This window comes from Centruroides vittatus, unplaced genomic scaffold (assembly GCF_030686945.1).
Source record: "Centruroides vittatus isolate TY-2023 unplaced genomic scaffold, ASM3068694v2 contig_482, whole genome shotgun sequence".
NCBI classification, from domain to species: domain Eukaryota; kingdom Metazoa; phylum Arthropoda; class Arachnida; order Scorpiones; family Buthidae; genus Centruroides; species Centruroides vittatus.
In genome coordinates, this window is record NW_027122272.1 from 335,894 (window position 1) to 361,485 (window position 25,592).

Sequence of the window (25,592 nt, forward strand, 5' to 3'; positions counted from 1 at the left end):
AATTTAAGCAAACCCTAGAAGAGGATGATAACCCAGGAATAGGAAATTCCAACTCACATTTAGGTAGTGACGCGGAGTCACCTCAATCGGAATTAGTTGACCCCTGGGACGAGATCATATTACACTCGATCCAACCGGAAAGGACAGACTCAACACGAGCTACAGAATCCGAACAACCCGTGGGCCCTTTTCAAATTCCCCACAATTACGCTCTTCGAAGCAGAGGACCCGTAAGTGAGTACCCTTGGGTTCTTCCAAAATCATCAGGTTATATACCACCTCGCGTAGCGACGGTCGCGGACGCAGAAATCACGGAGGCTCCATCCCGAGGCCAACGTCACGAGCGCCCGTCACCGCCTACTCCCATTGGATTATTTAACGAAAATTGTAAATGGTGATCTCTTTCGCCCGCTCAGAAGAGGTCATCATCCCCAGTGAGGAGGAGGTTAGTTTGTAAAAATACGCGTGTGCTTTCAACGAATTGTCGGAAATCGGAACTAAGCTAGTAATGTGAAACTCTTTCTTTCATAGATGATGGGATTGAAACCTGTAACTTTTATTCACTGGTAATGATACTTTGTATTGCGAGCGAAACTTTGACTTTGTGCCAACGTAAAAAACAAAAAAATTTTGATTTTAGTCGGAGAAAGAAATATGTGAAAATTGTCATTCACCAACGCGTTGTTCAATTCAAAAAGAAGTTGTCGCGAGAAAAGAAAAACACTCATGTATAGATCCGCATAGATTGAGCAACTTATACAATCGAAAAATGAGAAAAAGTGACCCTCCCATTTAAAGCGCGCAGAAAACAGTCAGATCTGTCACCCGAAACAACCGTCAAGGAACAAAGTCAACCAAGGAAACAACCATGAAGTGTCGAATGAGCATCGGAGTCGAGGGAAACGTCCCCTCAGATTCAAGTGACCTCGATTTGCGGAAATCTGCATCGAAAAAGATGACAGAAAACTGTCACGTGTTCAAAAGGAGGACACCTCGAAGAAGCGGTTCTGCTGAGGATGTAGAGGTTGACAAACGACCACCGTCTGCGCAGACATTCGTTCGTTCGTCATCCCAGAGTCTGGCAAAAAGAAAGAACTCAAAAGAAAAGAAGACAAGGAATGGTAATCTCGTGAATGACAGACTGATCAAACAACTTCAATTTAGATCCCTTTTTGGCTTGCAGAGAAAAATGAAAAAAAAAAAAATTTCAAAATTGATATAACTTGCTCAGTCTACAAAATTTGAAAAAATGTTCTCAAAGGAATCCGTACCTTGATGAAAATCAAGAGATGTTAAGCGAACGTAACAAACAAACGAATTTGTTCTTGTTCAAGGAATGTTTCGAAAGAAAACTTTTTGTTGTAAAAATGTTATTCAAAAAACACTATTGTTCAGTTCATCAGATGTAACTCATTCTATGCTCGAACGTAAAGGAAGTTACAAAAAATTTATCAATCAAATGATCTTCTAGAACGCTTGCATGATGTGACCATCCAGCATATTGCGATGTAACGCGAAACCAAACGCGCGCGAGAAAGAAAAAAAAAGTCAGAGAACGAGAAACGATTGTTTTCAGAGATCATATTTCTAACCGGACGCCGTCGGTCAACGTTCGAGGTTGTCAGAGAAAATGTTGCTAACCCCAAAGCAACATTTTCCTTTGGTAGGGAGCCCTGTGAGGCCCGGAAATAACCCCCAAAAGGGATATGTACGAGTTTGTTAAGTCAAACCGCGAAATGATAACTTTTATAAGTGTCGAGTCGGCGACACCGGACTTTGATGTCGACGCTCATAACGAGTAACGGGGAAAACAAAATTTTAGGTAAAGAAAATTTAGAAAGAAAAATATTAAAAATTAAGACGCAGTTTAAAAAGCAAAACGAAACCTGAAAGAAAAAAAAATATATCAAAATGAGCGTTGGTGTCGTCGTCAACAATTAAACGCGATCATAGTCTAAAAGACGGTGTCGGATGAACCTTCTTTTGTCGACCTTTCCTGCGACCTAACGAAGCTCCATTTACACCTGGAGACAGGTGGGAAACCAATTGGGAAGCGAGGAGGAGAAGAGTTAGCCAATTAGCGATGATTCGATCCCGAGAAAATTATAAAGCCTCCGATATCAAGGACAGAAGAGCTTCCTCTAGACTACCTGTTGTGTTCGTTCACCTCCAATAGTGGTGTTTCCGTTCATCTTTTGTGCACCGTCTCTTCAGAATTTCGAACTTTTTACTCGACGTTGCTACGGGGCCCCTCCAGCGTAGGACCAGACCGAAACCGAAAACAACCTAAAGCTCTGAACTCAAGGACCATTGCTAAATTTATGTAAGCATTTTCGACTAAAATAAACGGTTTCTATGTGAAACGCTTGTTTTTCTGCCTCCTCAAAACCGCCACCCACATGCGAATAGCCCTTAGCCATCCCGACGGTTGGGAATAAAACTCCCCCCCATTTCGGCGAACTTACAGTGAGTGTCAGAAGTAAGGGAAATTTTAAGTCCCTGAATGCAGTTATAATAAATATTAATTTTAATTAATTCAAAGTACGTTAAAATATGAAAATTTATATTTTAGAAAAATACAAGGGAAGGTCATTGGAAGGTGGAAGCAGCGCTTCCACCGCTTCCAATGGCGGCACGCCACTGCTAGTTAGTGCATTTTAAAAACATTTTTTAGCAACTGTCGTTAAATATACCGGTAAAAATACCGGTATATAACTTCTGTATATCGGTATATTTACCAGTATACAGTAATATGAGACTTACTGTAAAAGCTTAATGGTTTTGACTATGCTGAATAGTTCAAAGTGTACAGGAAAAAAAAACCAAGCGTATGGAATTATTTCCAAAAAATGTCTCAATATTCTGCGAAGTGTAATATTTGTAAGAGAATATTTGCAAGGAAAAAAAATTAAAATATTGCAATAACATCTCAAATTTAGCAGACCATTTAATACGTAAAAAAATATTGTTCCATATTCTTTAACGCCACAGCCACAAAGTTTAAAAGCTAGAGTACTTATTAAAAGCAGATTATTGTCGATATATCTACCAAAAAATCGTGTAGGAACTTTTTGTTTACTAAATCATGTAACAGTACTTATTCAGCAGAAAACAATAGAAAACAAAAAGTCGATAGTGCCAACGCTACTTATTAGGACGGAAAGAATTTAAAAAAAAAGAAAAAGAAGTTCAATCGAAATTTTGGGGGAAAAAAGGATAAAATAACAGATTCAATAAAAAAATAAGCTATTAAAAAATTGGAGGGAAAACAAATGAAATAGGGTAACGAAAGAAGAGAAATACACCACACTGGCAACATTAATTGTATCATGATTCATTGTGACGTTAAATGTGTAATAATATTTTTAAAGCCCGACTCTGTTAAAGCTTATATAAATATTTATAAAAAAAAATCATATAAATATATTTCAAGATAATTAAATTACTACTAATATTTTTTGTTTTCTTTTTAGGGTGGAATTCGATAAAACTACATAACTTAATATAATTAAGTGCGGTCTAGCAACAAAGATGGCGGCTTTCTTTCCACGTTTCTATATTGTTAGCGTTTGACTGAGTTGTAATTATGTTTAATAGAGTTAAAAGTGTTTTGTACAACGTTGTCGGTGGTTTAGATGCTCTTCCTGTAATTAAAGATGCGGAACCTTTGGATAAGCAACCTCTTAAATTCCCATATACTAGACCTCATTTCCTTCAGCTGACAACAGAAGATGAAGTTCAGGTATCCGCTGATCATTCAATTCGACCAATTATCGTACCTAGAGATATGACCAAACTCCCATGGAACAGTGGATATGCTGAGTAAGAAAAGTATTATTACTATGATATAATAAGAACTAAATTAAATAAAAGAATTAAAATTTATTTTTATTTTCAGTTTATGTTTTGAATTACAATCGTTCAATATGATTACTTTCAGTATTCACATAAATCGTATGTTTATGCGTCAATCAGAAAAATTTTCATGGAAGTTGTGTCCATGTTAACTATTTCGTATTTTTGTTATGATAAATTGAAATTTTTTGGTTAATGTTACTCTTGGTGCCAAGATGTCGGCTCGTCTCTGATTCCAACTAGGAAACAGTGGGACACACGTTCTAACCTAACCTAACCTAACCTATTCTAATAGCGGCCGGATGGCTGAGAGGTCAAGGTTAGCAGCCTGTCGCCCTGGGGGACCCGGAATCGAGTCCGGACGGGTCGAAAAATCCCCAGGAATTTTTCGGAGGGTGGTCCATCCGGATATGTCGGTCCCCGTCCCTCACCACCCGGCCACCCCATTGTGGGCCTGGCCAAACCCATAATGGGCTTGCTATAAGAGGCCCTCTTAGTGCCCACTGGGCGGAAAGAGTTACAAAAAAAAAAAAAAAAACTATTCTAATAAATTGTCATTGACTCCTGATTTCTATGGAACCTTTCACACTATACTTAAGGTGAAATAACATAAACAGTGAGTTTTGCATTGCCAGAGAACCTTGGCTGGCATGCCAAGTTTATGCCACACTTTTTTGCAGTTGTTGATAAGGTAAGGGCAAAGGAAAGGCAATGGCTGCATTTGGCAGACTTGACAATTGTAACTGAGCAAATTGGTAGCTGTTACATAGTGACCTGGATCTGTCGAATGACGAGTGACGTTGCATTGGAACAAAAAGCCTCATTGGTCTGTTTCAGGTAGTGATTAGGTAGCATAAATGAAAGACACTACCAAATGTGACATCAAAACACCAAATGTGTTCCGAAAGAGCACTACTTTAGAGGGTTTTCTGGAGAAAAATATTCAACAGCTCCAGAACTGTTGAGTCTGCTGAATGCAGCCAATAACACTGTTTTATAGATAGGTGGCAGTATAAATGAAATAAAGTTTTTTGTAATATTTTATGTGTGGTAATTACAGACAAAACAAAAACCATTCTCGCATAAATACAAGTACGTAATAAATGCAATTTCAAAGAACGAAATATTTTTTAATCGACTTCTAATATCTTCTAATTCTGTTCGGCCAATAATACAGTTGGTTACATCGACCTATCCGCACCATTGTTGAATGTAAATAATTTTAATCTATTTTAATTTTGAGAAAGATCATTCTCCACTAGTAATGGACACAGGAAGGATTAAAAGAATTCCCAATAATATAAAAACATATAGCAAATTTTCAATTAATTTATTTTTTTAAGTATATTTTAAAACTTTTAGTACATTTTCTTTTTAAAATATTTCTAACAATTATAAGTTCATTGATTAAATTGAATGGCTCTATATCAGAATTGTTATTGACCATAAATCCCGTATGCAAATCCTGACAATTTTTTAAAAATAACTGCAAAATCTTTATTGGTTAACAATGGAATATCATAGAAAATCTAAAGTAATTTATTGTGATTTTCCAATTGGGAAAATTTTTTCTTCTTGGAATTTATACAAATATCTGTTTTAAATAATTAAAAAAGTTTGCTTGAAAGTTTTTTGGAGGGGTGAAGAATTCTTATATCTTCTCCATTGTAATTGTATTGTTTTTTTTATTCTCACTTCTGATTCAAAGTTTAAGCTTGAAATCTGGAGATATTTCCATGGCAATAGCTATTTGTTTGGCTCAGCAGAGCCATTTGTTACAATCCATTGAAACAACATTCCCTAAAAATGAACTAATTGTTTTTAAAATTCCGATGCATTACTGTAAGACTGTACTTGAGCTTTTTAATAATTTTGATGCTATGTTAATTTTAAATAACACTTTGTATCAAATAACAACTTTGCATAAAAATTAAATTCAGATACTTTAAATGCTAGAGATTTAATTTTGGTTTTAATACCTCTATCTGTCTGTTCATTTAAAGAAATTTCTCTTAATGCATCATATACTTCTAAATTATATTTCATTGGTTTTAATGCATATTCCCATATCATATCACTTACACCTTTTCAGGTTAAGAATGTTACATATTTTTTAAAACACTTCATTTGTTAGTGGAACTGGAAAAAATACAAACATTTGTTGCACCTGTGAAAAAATGCAGGTATACCTCGCCTTATGTCGGAAATTGGTTCTAGGAGAAGTGACGTAAGTCGAAAAATGATGTAAGTTGAATTTTCTTGTGTAGTTATGACGTAAGTGGAAACTACGGTGGAAAATGCTAATAATGAGCACTTAAAGACCGCTAAATAAGATGACAACACAGAAACACAGATGTTTTCATGCTTTGTTCGTTCTCTAGGATTTATGATGATTATATTAACATTTACTGTAATTGTATATATTTTAATATGATTTTATGTGCTTTTAACGCTTTTCTAGTGATGTCTACGGATGTAAAGTCAAATAAAATGACTTAAACTTGATTTTTATTTTTCCATATACTTTTTTGACAAACGACATATAATCGAGAACGATGAACTAGAGGTATACCTGTATTAATGATCTCTCCAGAAGCTGCCGCTACATCACTAACAACAAGGTTTTGAGAATGGCACGAGCAGGGAACAAAAAAGGCTCCAGGATTTTGATTTAAAATTCATCTTTGGACACTGGAATGGGCACCATTCATATTTACTTTATCATCATATCCCTGTTCATGCAATTTTTAGGTCTAATGATTCCAGTTCTTGCAATATTAATTCAGTCAAATCAACTCCAGTAGTTAGTTTAAGAGGCAAAAACTTGCTAAAATATTCTTTGGGAAAATATCCAGAACGACTAAAGACATTTGCTTGATTCTGTTGATATTCAGAGTACAGTTTAAAATTATACTATAATATATACAATCATTAATAACAAAAACAATGGTCTTTTGAACATTTGTCCCATTAGATAAATAAGGTTCATTTGTATATCTTATACTTAGATACTGCAAGGATTCTTGGATGATTTCTTAAATGTTTACTTGTAGCAGGTTCAAATTTTGCTAATAACTCCAAGATTTAAAAATTATCATCTTTTGGTGCAAATATTTTATCTGAACTTTCTCTTGATGCTAACAGTTGAGAGGCACATAACTGAATAACTGAGATTATCCTCTTTAATATGTCTTATTTATGTTGTCATTTAAGTTCTAAGATTCTAGTGAATAGCAGTTTTCTATAATAAACAGAATGCAACTGACAACTAGAAAAAATTACATTCATTTCTCTGATTTTCTGAAAAATATCAGTGGCAGTGCATCCTGGCACACTGCAAAATTAAAACAGTATAGTGCCAATTGACATATTTACCTTGCAAAATCATCAAAGAAGTCAACTAAGTAAATTATTTACTTAGTTGTACATTGTAGTGAATAAAAATTTCAATGTGTAATTCAAAAATGCTGCCCCTTTGAAAGTGCTGCCTGAGGCAACTGCCTCACCATCTCACGCCATGTGTCAGCCCTGACCACATGTTTTTGTATGTGTATAGTCTAGATTACAATGAATGTATCTGTTCTTTTGCACATGATTTTTTTTCATGTCTATGTCTAGCAGGATATGTTAAACGAAAATACATTTTCTTTTGATTAAAATGGAAGATTATTAAATGGATGTAGAATTACCAATGAATTTAGTTTAAAAAAAAGACCTGTTTTGTGGTATGAAAATTTAGAAGAATATAAGACTAAATTTAACAGTAAATCAATGGAATTGAATCTTTCATTTCAGAATTTTGAAAAGTATTGTATAAACAACTCAATAATTTGTGAATTTTTGATACAGACTTATAAAAATAATTTAAAAGCTTAGAATTATCCTGTCTTATCTTATTTAATAAAGTAGAAAATGCTCACACATACTACATTCTATATTAACTGGATGTACCCAATGAATTTTTTGACTATCTAAACTTGACGAGCCGTTGACAGCACAGCTTAGAAGTATGAAGGAGTACATGTCAGGAATTGCAATTTGGCACAGAGTATTTGGTGCCAAATCATGTGCACATAAAATAAACCAGACTTGTAGTCAGTCAGGGAATTGAGAACAGGGTCAAAATAAAATGCTGAGACTTTCTACAAACAGGTGCAAGTACATGCATTGCTCACTCTCTCTGAGACATAGTCTTGTCCCAAGAATGGCTTTGCCGTTTTACTTGTTTCATTTATACAGGGTGTTTGGAAATTCCTGTTACAAACTTCTAGGACTTGTAGAAGAGAGTGAGTATATAATATTTTGATTAGGAACCCATGTCTGGAAATGTATCGTTTCTGTTCTACAATGGTTTCAATTCAGATGTTTAACTCTTCCACTTCTGCTGAGGGAAAAAGAAAAGTCTGAGTGTACCAGAACATGCTTCATAAGTACAATGTCTGTAAGAACATTGGTGGTTGCCACATTGAGCCACTGTTGTAATGCATCAGTACTGTTCTGTACGTATAATATGCTGGGTTCTTTTTTGTTTTGGAATAATGTAAACACACAAAGTTTAAGTGTTAATAAAAACAAATGTGCTTAAGTGACAATTGGATGTTTTGTTATGTTTCCTTTCGAATAGTTACCTAATAATTGCACTGCGTCACAGAAGTGGAAGAGTTAAACATCTGAATTGAAACCGTCGTAGAACGGAAATGGTACGTTTCTGGACATGGGTTCTTAATCAAAATATTATGTACTTACTCCCCTCTACAAGTCCTAGAAGTTTGTAACAGGAATTTCCGAACACCCCGTATAATACACATACATAAATAGCATGTTTTCTTTTGGTCTATCATAAACCACTGCTCCAAGTATAAAAAGCAAATTAATTGAAAATATAAAAAATATTGTATGCATGGTCACTATGAGTAGATATGGTTGCTGTGTTTAGATACAATGCCATGGCTAGTCACAGTCAGTTTCAGATTGGATTGTGTGAAAAGGGTCTTATAGAAGTAATGATTATGAAATTGATTACTATATAAGTATAATTTTTACATTATAATACTAATGAATATTTTTATGTAATTATTTCTTACATTTTATTGAAATTGAGCTTTGCTGTGTTTTCAACAAAAAATGTGAAATACAACTCAATAATAATTCTAATTATTTATAATACTAAAAATTTATTTTTTAGATTTATTTATTTTGTTTATAATTGTCAATTTTTGGATCTGGTTTAAACAAATTTTGAAGAAATTTTGGCTATTACATTTACCACTGTTACTTCCAGCTTTTACACTTTGTGAACTAATTGGGTGAATTGTTTCATTGTGTCACAAAAATGGCAGAGAACATGAACTTAGGAAGTGTGAAACTTCACCAAAGAAGGAAAGGTGTTTTTGCCTAATTAATTCAGAAATAGCTGATCATCAAAGAAAAAGGACAAATAGTTAAATAATTTATAAATCAGAGACAATTATATTTTATCAAGTAGAAAATTTCAAAGATAGGATTTCTAAACCAGAAACAATAGATTATTGTTTTAATTTTGTCTTCACTCACATTTTGCACAAATAAAAGTAAAAAAATTAGTTCATCTTTGCTCTAAATTATAAAAATCATGATTTAATCAGTGGTGATTCAAATTGTTTTTGATGTTGATATTTTACAAATAGAAGACTTCTCTTTTCTTGGTTCAGTCCCCACCTTTGCTAATTTATTTATCGTTGAGTTAGCTTAACTGTCTGAATTAAACCAGCTTTGACAGAAAGCAATACAAATCTTTTTCATGTTTGTTGTGTCTCAGGGTTAACTTATACTTACTTTGAAGTAAAAGTTATAAACAGTAAAGTTAGGTAATAATATGATTAAAAAATAATTGTTTTAAAAATTTTCTCAAGAAAAAATTCTTAGTCTAATTTGGGATTACTTAATTTTATTTTAAATCATCAAACAATTAAAAAATGTTGTTCTGCAGTGAGTAACTGATCTTTTACTCTCAAATGTTTAATTTTGTATTCAATTTGATTCAAAATATATATGAATCAAATTTAGAAAATATGTATTTAATTCAAAACACCTGATCAGAATATAATACAGTACTAAAATATTACTTAGATCTCACATTATTCTTTTCTTTTGTAGTTGTCCAGACAAATTGAGAGTCACAGCAGTGACTCTGTGCCAAGTGAAAAAGTATCTTTCTATTGTATTAATAACATCTAAAACATGAATAATATCCATTCTTAATAAAAATTATTTTGCCATTGGTGGAAGAAACAAAATACCAATTTTCATTTTAGAAACAAAGTCAAAGAAACTGTGATCTGAACCTGTCAATAATAGATCTAGGAAGTATGTCTAAAAAATGTGTAAATTGTGGTCATCAAGAAACATTCTTGAAATGCAATTTTTCATTATTTGTGATTTTAAACTGTGGTAAAGGTTTAGAACCCATCTCTATAGTCTACCCATACAATTCTATTGCCATTACTGAAATTCCAGACAGAAGTTTTACCTCTTTCATATATCAAAACCAAAATGTACAAAATGAGGTGGCTTCCTGGTCACAGCACTGACAACATAATTTCCTGTCTGTAATATGTAGATCATGAGTTGAAAATCTTTTAACTTTAATACATTATAGGACACTGTGCATAATCTGTGACAATTTTTTCCATATCATCAAAAAAAGTCTTCAAAATTATTTTTATTTTTGTCAACTCAAAATGTCTCCTTGTTATGTTCTTTATGTGACAACATAGCTTATGTGTTGGGCAGATGTAAAAGATAAAGGTGTTGTTGGAGCTGGTCGCTTTTCATGAATCAAACAAATATATCATTATTGGGCTGCAATTTGAAAAAATTGTGGACCTATAAATTTCCACTGTTGTCCATCTGTCATTCCTTAATCTTGAGAATGAGTTAGATCAATGAAAGATGAGACCAGATATGGAAACCTTAGGGGCAGGAGGCCCCAATTAACTATATATGAACTTCCAGTACAAACTGGAAGTCGTTATTTCAATTAAAATATTTTTTCCTGAAAGGAGTTAGATATACGACTGGCATGACTATTGCTAATGGAAAAGTATGATGTACAGTGGCAAGACACTTCTAATTTGAGGTGGAGAGCATATATTTTAAATTAAAAAATTATTAAAAATATGATTAAAAATTGCAGCCTGGCATTGTGGTGATGTCACTATAAATAATTGTTTACACATGGGTAAAACATTTTTAAAGTTGATCTGTTTAAAATATGTTTTAAGTTCAGTTTAAGAGGTTTTAGCTTGGATAATTTTTTAAAACTCTTTTTACCCATGGACAATAGGAGGGCCTTTTTTCAAGCTAACCATGGGTTGGCTAGACCATAGTGATGAAGGTTGGAGCCCAACACATCTGAAACATATCAACTCTTGAAAAATTCCCAGGGTGTTTTTGATTATCTAGATTTAATGCAAGGCATCCCAGATGCCCTAACTCGGGGCAGGGAACTTTTTTAGCCATTACCCCAAAATATATTTGTGTAAGTCAACATTACCCCCCTCGTAGGCACAAAAAACCTTTCACACACTATTTCTAGCAGACAAATTAATGAGCACAAACGTTTACGGCCATTTTAAAAGGCCTTCTTCAGGTGCACTGAGGACGGTTGGAAAGTCGGATAGCCAATGTTTACGTGACGTCATTGTTTATGAGGGGTTTCCTCTTACAAGTGACGTCTTAGCAGAGAAGGTTTAAACGAAATTGACCTTGGAAAATATTTTAAGATTAGCCAAGATGCGTGAACTATTGTCGAAGATATGCGAATCGTGAAAGGCGGAAAAAAGGAAATAGAAAGAAAATTCTAGCTTTGTGTGCAGAGATTACCCCCCTCATTTTGAAAAGGAGAAAATCGATACAAATTTAAATTAAACACTATTTATTGAATCATTTTACACTGAAAATAATAAATAATAGACAAACCAAATAAAATTATCATTTTGGAACATAATAATTTCATTGAAAACTTTTACTCTTTAGGTTTTGGAGAAATTCCTTATCACCTCCAATAATTTCATTTTTACCCCAGTTCCCCAACCGCTGCCCTAACTGCCTTGGCCATCTGGCTGGCAATGAAGAAGATAATCAGTAGTGTCTGACCTTTACACCTCAATCAAATGACAACAAGACTTGACTTCATTTTTGATAAAGAAAGTTTGTTTCAATGATAGATACGTAAAATTCTTAGTGATTTAGTTTTGATGTTTCTGTGAATGTTTTATTAATAAAATAGCCATGTTCAAAGAAGTCAAAAATCTTACTGACAGATTTTACAATCTTTGTGTGGAATTGATTTTATTTTTATTGTTAATTTTTATTTATTTAATTTAACTTATAATAAAAGTTTGTAGTTAGAAGGATATTCCTTGACTTTGTTATACCTTGCCATTATTGTTGTTTGACCACCAAGAGGAAGAGGAAAGGTTTGAAATTTAACCAGGGTCTTTTTATCTCATGATCTGTCAACTGATGATGATTTCTATTCATAAATTGCAAAGAGAACAATTTTGACTGACAGAGGGTGCAAACAGACTAGCAGTTTGTTAAACTTTGCTACGAGAGCGTGTTTTTATTATGTTTATTTAGATTGTTTATATTATAGACCAGTGTTTTCCAATATTTTTGGATTAGAGACACTTTGAAGTTAATTAGATTCCTGAAACACCATAATTTTTAAAATAAAAATGTTTAAAAGTATTTTCTAATTAATATAATATAACAGTAAAATTATATTTCTTTTATTAGGATTTAAAGCTGATAATTTATATTTGATGAATTCACTAGACTGTTCTGAAATAATATGGGAACTGGAAGAAGAAACTTAAAAATAAATTAATTCACAACTTAAAAGATCATCAATTGGATCAAAACCAATGTTGTTTATTAAAAGATACCCGCTGGAATAATTTTTAAGATGTGAATTTATTTGTCACTAGACTGTTGGTACAGAAAATAAAATATTGATTTCATGATAATGTGTGTATTGACTACATCATTCTTTGACTCCAGCTTTATGTAAACATAATGTGCTTCTTTACAATATAGATTGATTAAAGACTAGTACTGAAATATTTAACTTTTACTCTGTAGTTTAATATAAGCTAAAATATTTTTTATAGATATGAAGTCAAATAAAGAACAACTATGATTTGTTAATGAGTGAATTGATTCCTGTCATTTGAATTGCTTTGAAATAGCATTAAAATATTTTTTTATCTTTAAAAATATTGATAATCTAAAGAATTATTTAAATGATATTACATAGTGAGAGTTTTTGTTTTGTGTATATTAAATTGAATTTAACTGGGATTTTTATTAGTAGTTATCACATAATTTTTCATATATCTGTACATATTACATTTTGTAAGTAAAATAATAATTGGAAAATTTTGTTTTTGTTTTTTAATCTTTATTTCAATCAATTGTAATTAATAATTATTTTATTTTTTCAGAGCAATTAATGCAGGTAAAAGTGTACGTAATGAAGATCAAGCAGCTGTTTATAGAGGACTCTTATGTAGATCCTTTACTGATGGTCAAGTTAACATAGGTAAAGAAGGTAATTCATATGAAATTCCTATAGTGACTCAAATAGGAGATAATGCAGAGATTAAAACTGTTCCTGAAAATCTAAATTCTGAAGAAATTGATTCAGTTGCAGTGCCTTCAACTAGTGATAGCATTAATACTTTATCATTGAATGAATCCCATTTTAGGACTCCTCCATCAACTCCAGAACCTCGTAAAAAGCTTGCTGTAAGTATTTTAATCATGGGGCTTAATTTATGAAAATCTGATAAGATACAGTATAGTAGCATTTTAATATTCAAAGTTATCTGAAACTTATACTATTTTACATTTTGTCTTCACAAAACACATTGTAGCATTTACAACAAAACAGGAGAAATTGGCAATGGCAGTATGTCTTATGACATCACTAGTAACCGTTTTCATTTTAATATTGCTAATTGAAAAGTGTATTTTAGGGATGAATTTTCTCACTTCTTGTGTTTTCAATGTCTGAGAAAGAAAGATAACTGTATTTTATTTTAGTTGAATTAAAATGCTTCCTAGATATCATAAGGAGAAGAAAGTGAATAACAAGTAAACTATCACTGAATATAATAGAAAACTGTGATCAACCCAGACATTCAACAAAAGCTATCTGAAATTATTACTGATAGTTGTATTAATAAAAGTATTGAAGTAGTTTAAAAGGAATTGACAAACTAATTTTTTTTTTAAGAAGAAGAAAAGATGATAAATTATGAACGAATGAGATCTTTTTATATGACATTCCATAAACAGTTTTAATTCCACTATGAGTAATTCTATCAGTTTTTTCAGCATTCAGTGACATCTTAGAAGTTAGAATCAAAAATACTCTAACAGAGACAATTGACATAGCCCAAGAATTTGACATATTGTTTGGCATGTATATAACGGGCTATGATTGTTGATGTTTATATGTAATATGTCTGAACACAAGTTTGGAAAAATGTGTGATCTCAAGCAACACTAAGGTGATAGCAGAATGAGTGCTAAACACAGACTGATGTAGCATGCCCACAATCTGGGACTTCGCCTCTCCTCGTCACTCGTTATGCGAAATGTTGTTTGTTAAGCAAGTCATTTTTTTACAATTTGTTTTGCTCGTTATGTGAATTGTTATGAGAGGTGCTTGTTAAGCGAGGTTTCACTATATGTTAGATCTCATCATACACTTCACTTGTCTATGTACTTTTGTAACCCACCGCTTTCGGAAACAAAAAGAGGTTACATAATAATGGGGTAAGTACCAGGCCTGGACTTTATTTAAACCAATAATTTCCACAAACCACAACCAGTCCTGAACAATAAAAATAAACTTTAATTCTATTAACAACCAAAATAATAATAATAGGGTAATTGACCCGAACAAAAGTTATCTAATTGTAAAGTAATAACCAAATCCATAAGCAGAGTCTTGTACGTCTTTCTAATAATACAGAAAACGTTTTATCTCTTACTCAAACTATAAATAGAGTATAGCCAAACGATACAATCTCCTCGAGCTTATCACCCACAACGTTTACCACCCTGGTCACCTGAAGCTCTCTCTCCTCTTGGTCCTGGCTGTTCCGCTTTTAATTGTTCATCCAGTGTAGCTCCGCACTGTCTAATTTACATAGGATGATGTTCCAGGATCGGGCACCGATGCAAACTAAGTTAAAAATTTTCGTTTTTTGTTCTTTTGGTCATTGGTGCTTGGGAGTTTGTCCGTAACAACAAAAAAAAGGAACCAAGAAAAAGAAAAGAATAAAATAAAAATAACGCCCCAAAACAAAAATTAACGATCGGACATTGACTCCTTTACACTTTAACTGGCAATAATTTTAAAACACAAAATTTACATTAGTCCTCCCAAGTGCCTAACCACTGTGAACTAATGTACCACCCATGCTACACATGCAACTAGACCATATGACTATGACACTAGTAATGCCTTATCCTAATTTAGCACATGAATGAATTTACAGTTTTAAAGTATTTATATCTTCATATTAATTAGTGCTGTGCTGATAACATATATCAAACTGAAACTAATATATGTTTACAATATCAATAGTCTAGATTTCAGAATATTGATATTGTAAACATTTATTACTTTTGGTTTGCTATATCAGTTATCAGCAGAGCACTAATTGTGAGAACTACAACAACCCTCTTTAGAATTTTTAACAATGGTGCTATTTTCTGACAGCTGGAGAAATTATTATGTTGAAAGAAGTAAAGTGATGATTATCGTGATTAACAAATACAGAATTACCAATGTTTGTCATTGATAACATACCAATATTCAACATTATCAATAAAAGTTGGCATTTTATCGGATGTAGAATATCTGTATTATTATTGTAAACATTAGTTTTGGTTTGATATATTGATTATCAGCACAGCATTATCAATCATTTTCAGTATTCAATAATTTTTAGTATTTATTGAAATTTTTTATCAATATATCAAAGAAATCTCAGTATCAAGCCTGATATCAATATCTATATTTTAGTTTAGCACAGTCCTACTAAGTTTAATCTTCCTTATCATCTGTTTAAAATATCTTAAGTAATGATTTAATTTATTTAGTAAACTGATATTCAAGATGTTGAGAAAATGTACACAATAAATAAGCAGCTCCATTTAATTCCATATAAAAATTTTAAATATCTATTCATTTTTATAAGAAGCAAAAAATGAATGACAAATGTATATGCTCCAATTAAGCCTTAAATAAATAAATAAATAAATGTTTATTCAATATTAAATAATTATATTATTAAATTTTACAGCTGAACCAAAAATGAAATTAAGATATGAAAAAGGAAAAATTTTTATAGTAAATTTATAGTATATGTATTGATATGTCAAAGTATTTTAAATATAAAATAAACAAAAATGGATCTTTTTCATTATTTTTATCAGGTTTAATTCTAAAATAATTGTAATATTTTTTTTTTAATAGATTGAACAAAGTCTACCATGGATTTATTTTGGTTTATTTGATGGTCATGCTGGTTCTGGTGTTGCAGTTGCTGCAGCAAAAACTCTTCATACAATACTTCAGGTAACTCATAGTTTTGTTTAAATTTGTTAATTAAATTAGCATTCCAAATGTAGCCTGATAAACCTAGCAATTAGGTATTCTTATTTAATGAATAATTTTTGATATACATTGTTCACTTGTTTTGCAATGATTGAACAAAAAAGTTTGTCATAAAGTAGTTTAATTAAATTACAAACAAATGTTATAATTTGCTGTTTATGTATACTAGTTATAAGTATAGGTTTCTTTTTATTTAAGAGAATTATGAGACCTATTTAATTTGTTTTAAGTGCCTATTCACTGTTCTTAAATTTTGTGATACATAAAATTTTGAAACAAAATATTTAAGTTTTAGAGTATATATTAAATATTTTGTTATTCCAAGTTAAAAATTTTTAATTAATAATTTACAATCCAGGCTAATTCAACTAAGATTACTGTATTAAATCAACTGGTAGTATTTTTCAATTCTTATTATTATATTTTAAAATTTATTTTAGTTAGTGCATGCGGATATATTTCAATTGATTTTGATATTTTAAAATAAGGGGTTAATAAACATAAAATCTCTCAAGTCTATTATTCGTATTGGAAATTTTAACTAATAATGAAAATAGACTCTTAGATATCTTATGTTTAACCAAATAAATCTTGCATTTTGATTTAATTTCTATATTTTTATAAATAAGTGATTTGAAATTTTAAGTTATCATAATTATGTCTGGATAATCCATCGGTTATCTGTGTTTCAAAGGCAATTTGAAACAGGGTGTGGGTTATGTGAATCAGATGTATCATATGTTGATTTTAAATTGCAATTACAAGTTCATCAAACAGCTTTATCTTTGTCTAAAGTCAATAATAGCATCTTTAAAAAAACATGAATAATCTTTTTGCCATGCAGACATAGTAATCTGCAATTGTGATTTTTCCTGAAATCCATGGTATTGTTAAACATTCTTATTTGAATTTGTATCTTAAAAGTTGATAAATTTTCAGTAATTATCACTATCTATATAATAATATCATTTCAGAAAAATTTTATGGTTAAGACACATGATAATTGTCATCCAATAAACTATAAACTCAGTCTTTTTCATTGCTATAAAGTGAATATTGAAAACGAAAAATAATTATATACATTTTAAAATAATAGTTGCATTACTTATGATATTTATTTGTTAAAGAAATGAAAACTAAAAATAACTATTACAATTTTGATTTTTTGCTTTATTTTTTAAATTCTAGTAGTGAGATTTATTTATATTAATTAAAGTGACAGTTGCATGAAATAATATGTTATTTTGTACAAATGTTTCAAGTTAGAAGAAAGTAGTAAAATAAATCTTTGTGTTCTAAACAGTAATTTGAAGAATGAAACATAATTTTAGAAACCTTGATCATTACAATCTTTAGAAAGTAAGGAAGCACATGTTTTAAATGAGTTGGATGCTGAAGAATAGTTTTTCATTCACTTTGGTTCATTTCTGTTTTATTTATCAAATAACAATAAATATCAAAATAAACTTTCAAATTTTTTATTCAATTATACAGAGAGTGAATTGCTGGTGAAAAGAGGGATGAATGTTGCATTAGCCTTTTCAGTGACATTTTGTTTTTGAAGTTGTGATCACATTTAAACATGTTGAACTTTTCCACTAGTGATAAACATTCACCACTAATTGGAGTGACAAAAATTTCTACAGATGAGAGAGCAAATTTAAAGTTCTTTACAGAAAATAACAGCTGAGTGATTGACACTCAAATCTGTCATTGGATTTTATCAACATTAAACTTTAATTTTAATGTCAAGATCATGTTTTTTTGAGTAGTAATAATAAATGTTAAAATGAATATATTTTATTAATATTAAATGATAAATGAAACAGAAATTAAGATTTATATAATTGTAACACTTACTTGTTGTGGCGTTACAGTAATAGAATCTTGGAGAATGAACTCGTCTGCTAGCACTTTCAGTAGTGTAAAACTACTGTCCTCAGGTGGTCTATCGAATACAGTATTTTAAGATTTTCAACTGGTATTCTGACGGTTTCGTAAAGATCACTTTTTCGAATATTTCAAACGATGTTTCCAATGGTCCAACAGATTTTCTGTTTTCGAATGTTTTTTAAAAAATTTTTTGCATCATAGCACATGGATGGGAAAAAATAATTTTAAATTAAGCTTGTCATAGTAAAATAAGGCCGTGAAAGAGCCTAATACAAGCATGAAATATAAGCTATGGTAAAATTAAGTATTTGAGTAGCAAAGGCTTTAACATTGTGGGTTGAGCTGTTTGAAAGCTGTTACCCAAATCTGTGGGAGCTCGAGATTTGGGGAGTTACACGGTATAGTAGCAGAAATGTAGAGTGTCTCCTAAATGAATAGTTCTTTTTGCTCGTTGTAGCATTTCAGTAGTTTTGTTTTGCTCCAGAGAAGCTGGTAATTGTGGTCAAGCACTTTCTTCGCTAACTCTGTAACTGGCCTGCTATTTTTGATGTCTTCTTGATGTTCAAGGATACGTGAACTTAATCTTCTGGCTGTGGCCCCTACGTAACTGGTTTCTTTACCGGATGGTGTATGTTTTAGCAGGATTTGGTAACCCGTGGATTTTTTGTCCCACTAGTACTTATCCCTATCATTACATAGTAGTCTTCTTAGATTTGGTTGTGGTGTAATTGGTAGAAAGAATAAGAATAGCGCATCCCCCAATACCCTACTTAGGTCCTGTTTCCTTAAAAATTGCACATCTTTTTAGAAGTAATGGTTACATTCTACCAATTACACCGCAATCAAATCTAAGAAGACTACTATGTAATGATAGGGATAAGTACTAGTGGGACAAAAAATCCAGTGTTTACCAAATCCTGCTAAAACATACACCATCCAGTAAAGAAACCAGTTACGTAAGGGCCACAGCCAGAAGATTAAGTTCATGTATCCTTGAACATCAAAAAATCAAAAATAGCAGGCCAGTTACAGAGTTAGCAAAGAAAGTGCTCGACCACAATTACCAGCTTCTCTGGAGCAAAACAAAACTACTGAAATGCTACAACGAGCAAAAAAAACTATTCATTTAGGAGACACTCTACATTTCTGCTACTATACTGTGTAACTCCTCAACTCTCGAGCTCCCACAGATTTGGGTAACAGCTTTCAAACAGCTCAACCCACGATGTTAAAGCCTTTGCTACTCAAATACTTAGTTTTACCATAGCTTATATTTCATGCTTGTACTAGGCTCTTTTATGGCCTTATTTTACTACAACAAGCTTAATTTAAAATTATTTTTTCCCATTCATGTGCTATGATGCAAAAAATTTTTTAAAAAACATTCGAAAACAGAAAATCTGTTGGATTGTCAGAAACATTGTTTGAAATATTCGAAAAAGTGATCTTTACGAAACCGTCGGAATACCGGTCGAAAATCTTAAAATATTGTATTCGATAGACCACTTGAGGACAGTCGTTTTACACTACTGAAAGTGCTAGCGGACGAGTTCATTCTCTAAGACTCTACTCCTGTAATGCCACAACAAGTAGGTGTTATAATTATATATTAAATGTTGGCATGAAGTGGAAACATTATATCACGAAATTAAGATTAAAAAATTTTTGTCTTTAGTAGACTTTTATTTTTGACACACGTAATTTAGGAGGTATTCTGTTTTTCATTTCACTTATTTGATAATTATATCTATAATGAAGTGTAATAAAAGACGGTGCTTTAATGTTTGAGATGGTACATTCTAAATTGCATATGTGTAAGTACCTTGCTATTAATGACGACTTTGAAGGCATGGGGTATACTGTAGGGCAGGTTATTTATTTCCATTCTTGCAATTTTCTACAGGGTATATGCTGTTGTGGGTTTTATATCATTGCAAGTTATCTGTGTGAGATTATGTTAATAGTATATTTACTTAATATTTCTTGATTTTGTAGTAATTGTTTACAAAGAGCCATAGTATATATATGGTTGACTCATGATAACTTTGTTGTGCTGCAAATTAAAAAAATTGTAGACCTATAAATTCCCACTGTCCTCTGTCTATCTTTCCTTAATCTCAAGAATGAAGTTAGATAGATGAAAGATGAGACCAGATATGGAAACCTTAGGGGCAGGAGGCCCCTATTAACTATATACGAATGTCTGATGCAAACTGGAAATCATGTTATTTCAATTCAAAACTTTTCCCCTGAAAAGAGTTAAAGTTAATAGATGACCAGCATGACACTATTGTTAAAGGAAAAGTATGATGTACAGAGGCAAGCCACTACTAATTTGATGAGGAGAGCATATATTTTAAATTAAATAAATTAAAAATATGATTAAAAATTGCAGGTCAGCAATGTGACAATGTCACAATAAGCAATTGCTCATTGAATTTTATTTGTCTTAATATAATTTTTATAAATTCAATGTACAGTACATTGTTTGTACAAGTAGAAATGTAAAGTAAAAATGTAATGTTCTGGTGAAGCTAGGACATGTGTAATTTTATATGATTTTTATTGTGTTTTCAAGGAGACAGACAACATTAAGATGAAATAAAATGTTTAATTACATATGTTTGAAGGCATACAAAGTTACTTAACATCTTAGTACTACTAAGACCAAGATTCAAAAGTACAGAAAAATTTAACAAATGCACCTAAAATAACTTTACCCTTAAACTTGAATTGGCCATCAAATGTTACAGATAATGCTTTTTTTAAATTTATAAAAAAGTCCTTTTGGTTTTTATGATTTTATTGATATATTGACCAAGTAGATATGTGCATTTATCTAAATTTTTTTTTGAAACTAAACATCCACAAGAATTTGACTGTAAAGTTTGTACTGTACAGTAGACCCCCCTATAACACAGTAGATACGTTCTGTGTTATGTGAATCCGTGTTGTACAAGTCACTTAAATACATGAGCCAATCACAGCCCGGTACGTGTGCAGTTTAGGGACTATGGCTGTTTGATAGGTTTTCTTTCATAAAATTAATCGATTCTAGACTAATTTGACTCACCATTTCCAAATCACGTATAATTTTTTGGGAATAATCCATATAAACTGTGCTATAAACAAAAAATTGTAGGATTACTTACCGGACACCGTTGCTTAAGCTTATTTTCGTCGCGGAGCGGCTCATCGAATGGCGGGCATGTATTTTGTGATTGGCGAATTTTACGCAGAAAAATAACTTAACTTTGGAGACATCATTAATAAAAATAGAATTTTTATGGCCGTTAAATAATAAAGTAGGTCCAGTGCTCATTTAAACTCAATGGTTTGTACAATATCCGCTATTGGTCCAGATTTGACCAATCCTGTCGCAACAAGAGTTGGCGATGATGTTTTACCATGTTATACGAGTCTCTTTTAGAGTGTTATACAAACACAATTGCAATTTTTTCGCCGTGTTATATGAACTTGTGTTATAGGGGGGTCTACTGTACTTACATGTTGCCATCAGTACTAGTGAGTGATAGATCAATATATTGGGTCATTTTTATTTTGATGTAGACAGAAATATGAGCAGCAATGAAAATAAAAGACTTATTAATAACAGAAAATATAGCTATAATCATCAATATATATTATAAAAGTAAGTGTACATTGTGCGTACCGCTAAAACTCAAAAATGAGTCCCAGTACGATCAAGGGAGTTATATGGTGTGGTAGCCCTCTATCCCCCATCCTTGAAGAAGGTTCCCGTTTTTACCTGAAAAGTGTGCTGTTGAAGATATAAGGGCTGGAAGTTTTGCCCTCTAGAAATTTCTAGAACAGTTCAGAATAGTCCCCACAACATTCCAGAATGTTCCGGGATGTTCTGGAACGTTTGGGAACATTCCAGAACATCCCAGATCATTGTGGAACATTCCAAAGCACTCTTGAATACTCTCGAATGTTCTGGACCCAGCACAGAGCCCAAACGGTTAGGAGTTGAAACTTGGTACACGGTACATCATGAGAATGTTTAGAAGGGATTTTTCGAAATTTTCCCACGGGGGATTGGGAGAGGATTATAGCTTATCCTGAAGAACTCTGCTTCTACTGTACTATTTTAGATGTGGTTTTTTGCGTTTTTGACTGCGTTTAATAGGGTATGCTTTGAGAATGCACACTAAGAAAGGATTTTTGGAAATTCCCCTGCAGGGAAGAGGGAAAGAATTAAGGCTTATCGTAAAGAACTCAGCTTCTACTGTACTATTTTAGATGCAATTTTTTGTTTTTAACTGCGTTTTAGTAGAGTACCCAGTGGGGATGAAAGCAGTTTATTCCTTAACAATGGAAGTGTTAAGAGAAAGTGGTGTACAAGATTTACAGGCGCAGATGCAATTTTTTGTGGGAAATCGATCATATATTTAGACCCATCTAAAAATTCTCTAATTAGTCTGGAAACAGGGGGACCTAATTCTTGCATTCTGTGAAAACGGGTAAGATTGGCTATAATGTAATAATTTTAATCTTCGCTATCGTTACTTTTTGCCTGAGCAGTGCCGGGCTTATCTGCTAGTTAACCATACAGAAGGGTAAAAAATAAAAGTTTGAAATCACCAAAGAATTTGGAACTTCATGAGTATGCTCTCTAAATGAGGATTTGCATAACAGGAGAGTATTTTGAAAGTTCTCAATAAATAATGGTATCAGACAGATCAGAAAAGAAAACATAATTATGAGTGTCCAGACTTATTTTACTAATGATTTGAATATTTTGTTATTTTGTAAATGTGTGGACCAAAGAAGTAATAAAAATCTAATGTATTTAAATCTAACTGTGTTGCTTGCATTGCAATATTTAGTTTCTTGTAATGTGAATTTTGCTAACTCAAATTCTTTATTCTTTCTACTTCAGCTTATCAAGAGTCTTATGCATGTGTGTGTGGTATTTTCTTGATTTGAAATACTTCAAATCAAATTATAAGTTTTTTCTTATGGAGGGAAAACATTTTAAATAAATTATTTTATTTTGTTAAGTAATAAGTTAGAAAAGCAATGCAAATGCTATGAAATAGGTAATGTTTGCTCTATTTCTATACTCTACTGCATATACAATAACTGTTAATAACTCTGCATCATAATGTTATTTTGAAATGCCCATTTTTAAATGCTAAATAGGAGTTTAAGGTAAATTTTTGTTACCTGCAAAGTTGATGTTATCATAACTGAAAATATCTTTTGTTGGTGCTTATTATGGATTGAATGTATTAAATTATTGCTCAAATTATTAAAGGAAATTGAAACTCAGTAGACTTTTATACTAGTTCAAGTTATAACTTTACTACAATTTTTCTTAATAGTTTAATTGCTTTTATTCTTATTATTATTCATTTTTATTTTTTATATTATTAATTCATTATTATATTTATTTCTAGGAAAAATTAATAAGTGTACTTGATCTTATTTTACCATTAAGTAATGCTACCGAGAAAACAAAGAAAGGACCATCATATATTCCTATTGAGAAATCAGTTTCTATTGACAGTTTGATCACTGGAGCATTAGAAACAGCATTTCTTGATATGGTGAGTATTATTTAAAAATTTATTTAAAATACTAGAAATTCAGTTAAGTGTGTGTGTGTGTGGTTTTTTTTGTAGAAAGAACAAAACTAATTATCTTTAACTTTTCTTTATTCAGAAGCATTGCTAAATACTATACTCATATACAGGTTCCTATGCACCGGAAAAGTCGGGGATTTTCATTAGTTTTGGAAAAAGTCATGGAATGTCAGGGAATTTCTCAAAAATTGTCAAAAAGTCAGGGAATTTGTCTCCTTAGCTGCCTTGTTGATTTCGTTTGCTGAATATGGCTGACCAAGCGTAGCCATCTGCAGGTGGCAAGAAGTAATGCTGCAATCTTTAATAAGAAAATATACTAGAATCCGAAATGGCTTTTTCACCATTCTGAAGCCGTATAATTTTACAGTTGTGGATTAATAACAGGATAAACTACTATTATGTAATAGTTTTTAATTTTAATAATTCAGTGATTATAAAAAGATGAATTTGTTAATTAGAATAAAAATAACTAATTAAAATTAGTTTACAAACTTTTAAGACTTGAAATCGTAATTTATTAGAATATTCACTTCAAAATAGCTAAATAGATCAGTAAAACTCGGTAATTTAATTGTTTTTCACATTTAAAACATTACTGTACAACATAAAAAACTATAAATAGCTATCCAATATTTACAGTAAAATGCTGGTGCTGATTAGTAGTTTTTTACATTTGTTGTTACAATTTTCCTTGAAAGTATTGTACTGCAAGCATATTTTCCCCCCTCTCCCATTAATTTCTGCAACTTTGATACATAGTTTAATAATTAGTTTAACAGAAATGATGTTGGGTAACAAATATCCACTGATTTTGGCAAATTTAGGGATCATACCTGTAATAGATATACTGTAGTTATAGTTTTGAAAATCAACTGGATCAGCGTTTCTCAACCTTTTTTGGCCCGCGGACTGATAAAATTTGTGAAAAAAATGTTGCGGACCAGTGGTGTTTTAACAAGAAACTTTACTATATATTAAAGAATTACTACAGAAGTAAATTGTAAAATTATCATCATCATTTACTTATTATTATCATTTATACATTATAAAATTTTCATTTATTAAATTATCACTATTTTTTTCAATAAGAAAATTTTTAACACAGAGCGGTAAAAATTCTCTGCGGACTGATCAAGAATCTCCACAGACCGGTGGTTGAGAAACAGTGAACTAGATAATCCAATAGTTTAACCAATGTTAACTTGCTTATAATTAATTATAAATTTAAAAAGCTGGTAAATTTTTTAAAAAATTAATTAAATTAATCAAATGTATTTTAATTTTTTAGTATCTTTAGTGCGAAACAACATCAAAACTATTTTTATAGTTATGTTGCAAAAGAATGAGATTTTATAGTTATGATTCTATACGCTGAACTTCTATATTTTATTAATATATAATTTTAATTTTGTTTGATGTTTATTTCTGTATTTATTTTATTTTATTTAAATTCTATAACATTAGTTCGTTTAATTAAAATTTGCTATAAAAGTGAGAAAGATGGCTTGTGATATGATTTGCAATAATTATAAGAATTGTAATTAAGGGTTAAAATA

At 31.4% G+C, this 25,592-nt stretch overlaps 2 protein-coding genes across 2 annotated transcripts in view; both read left to right on the plus strand.

The window, feature by feature from the left end:
- The window catches only part of LOC136977923 (nudC domain-containing protein 3), a 215,607-nt gene that overhangs the window by 53,838 nt on the left and 136,177 nt on the right, over positions 1-25,592 (plus strand). The window lies entirely within an intron of this gene.
- Positions 3,495-25,592, plus strand: part of LOC136977916 (protein phosphatase 1H) — a 56,899-nt gene continuing 34,801 nt past the window's right edge. The window contains exons 1-4 of the mRNA XM_067273527.1: positions 3,495-3,822; positions 13,344-13,647; positions 16,394-16,495; positions 23,851-24,000. Coding sequence (XP_067129628.1) covers positions 3,587-3,822; positions 13,344-13,647; positions 16,394-16,495; positions 23,851-24,000 — 792 coding nt within the window. The 5' untranslated portion in view covers positions 3,495-3,586. The remainder of the gene's footprint in view (positions 3,823-13,343; positions 13,648-16,393; positions 16,496-23,850; positions 24,001-25,592) is intronic.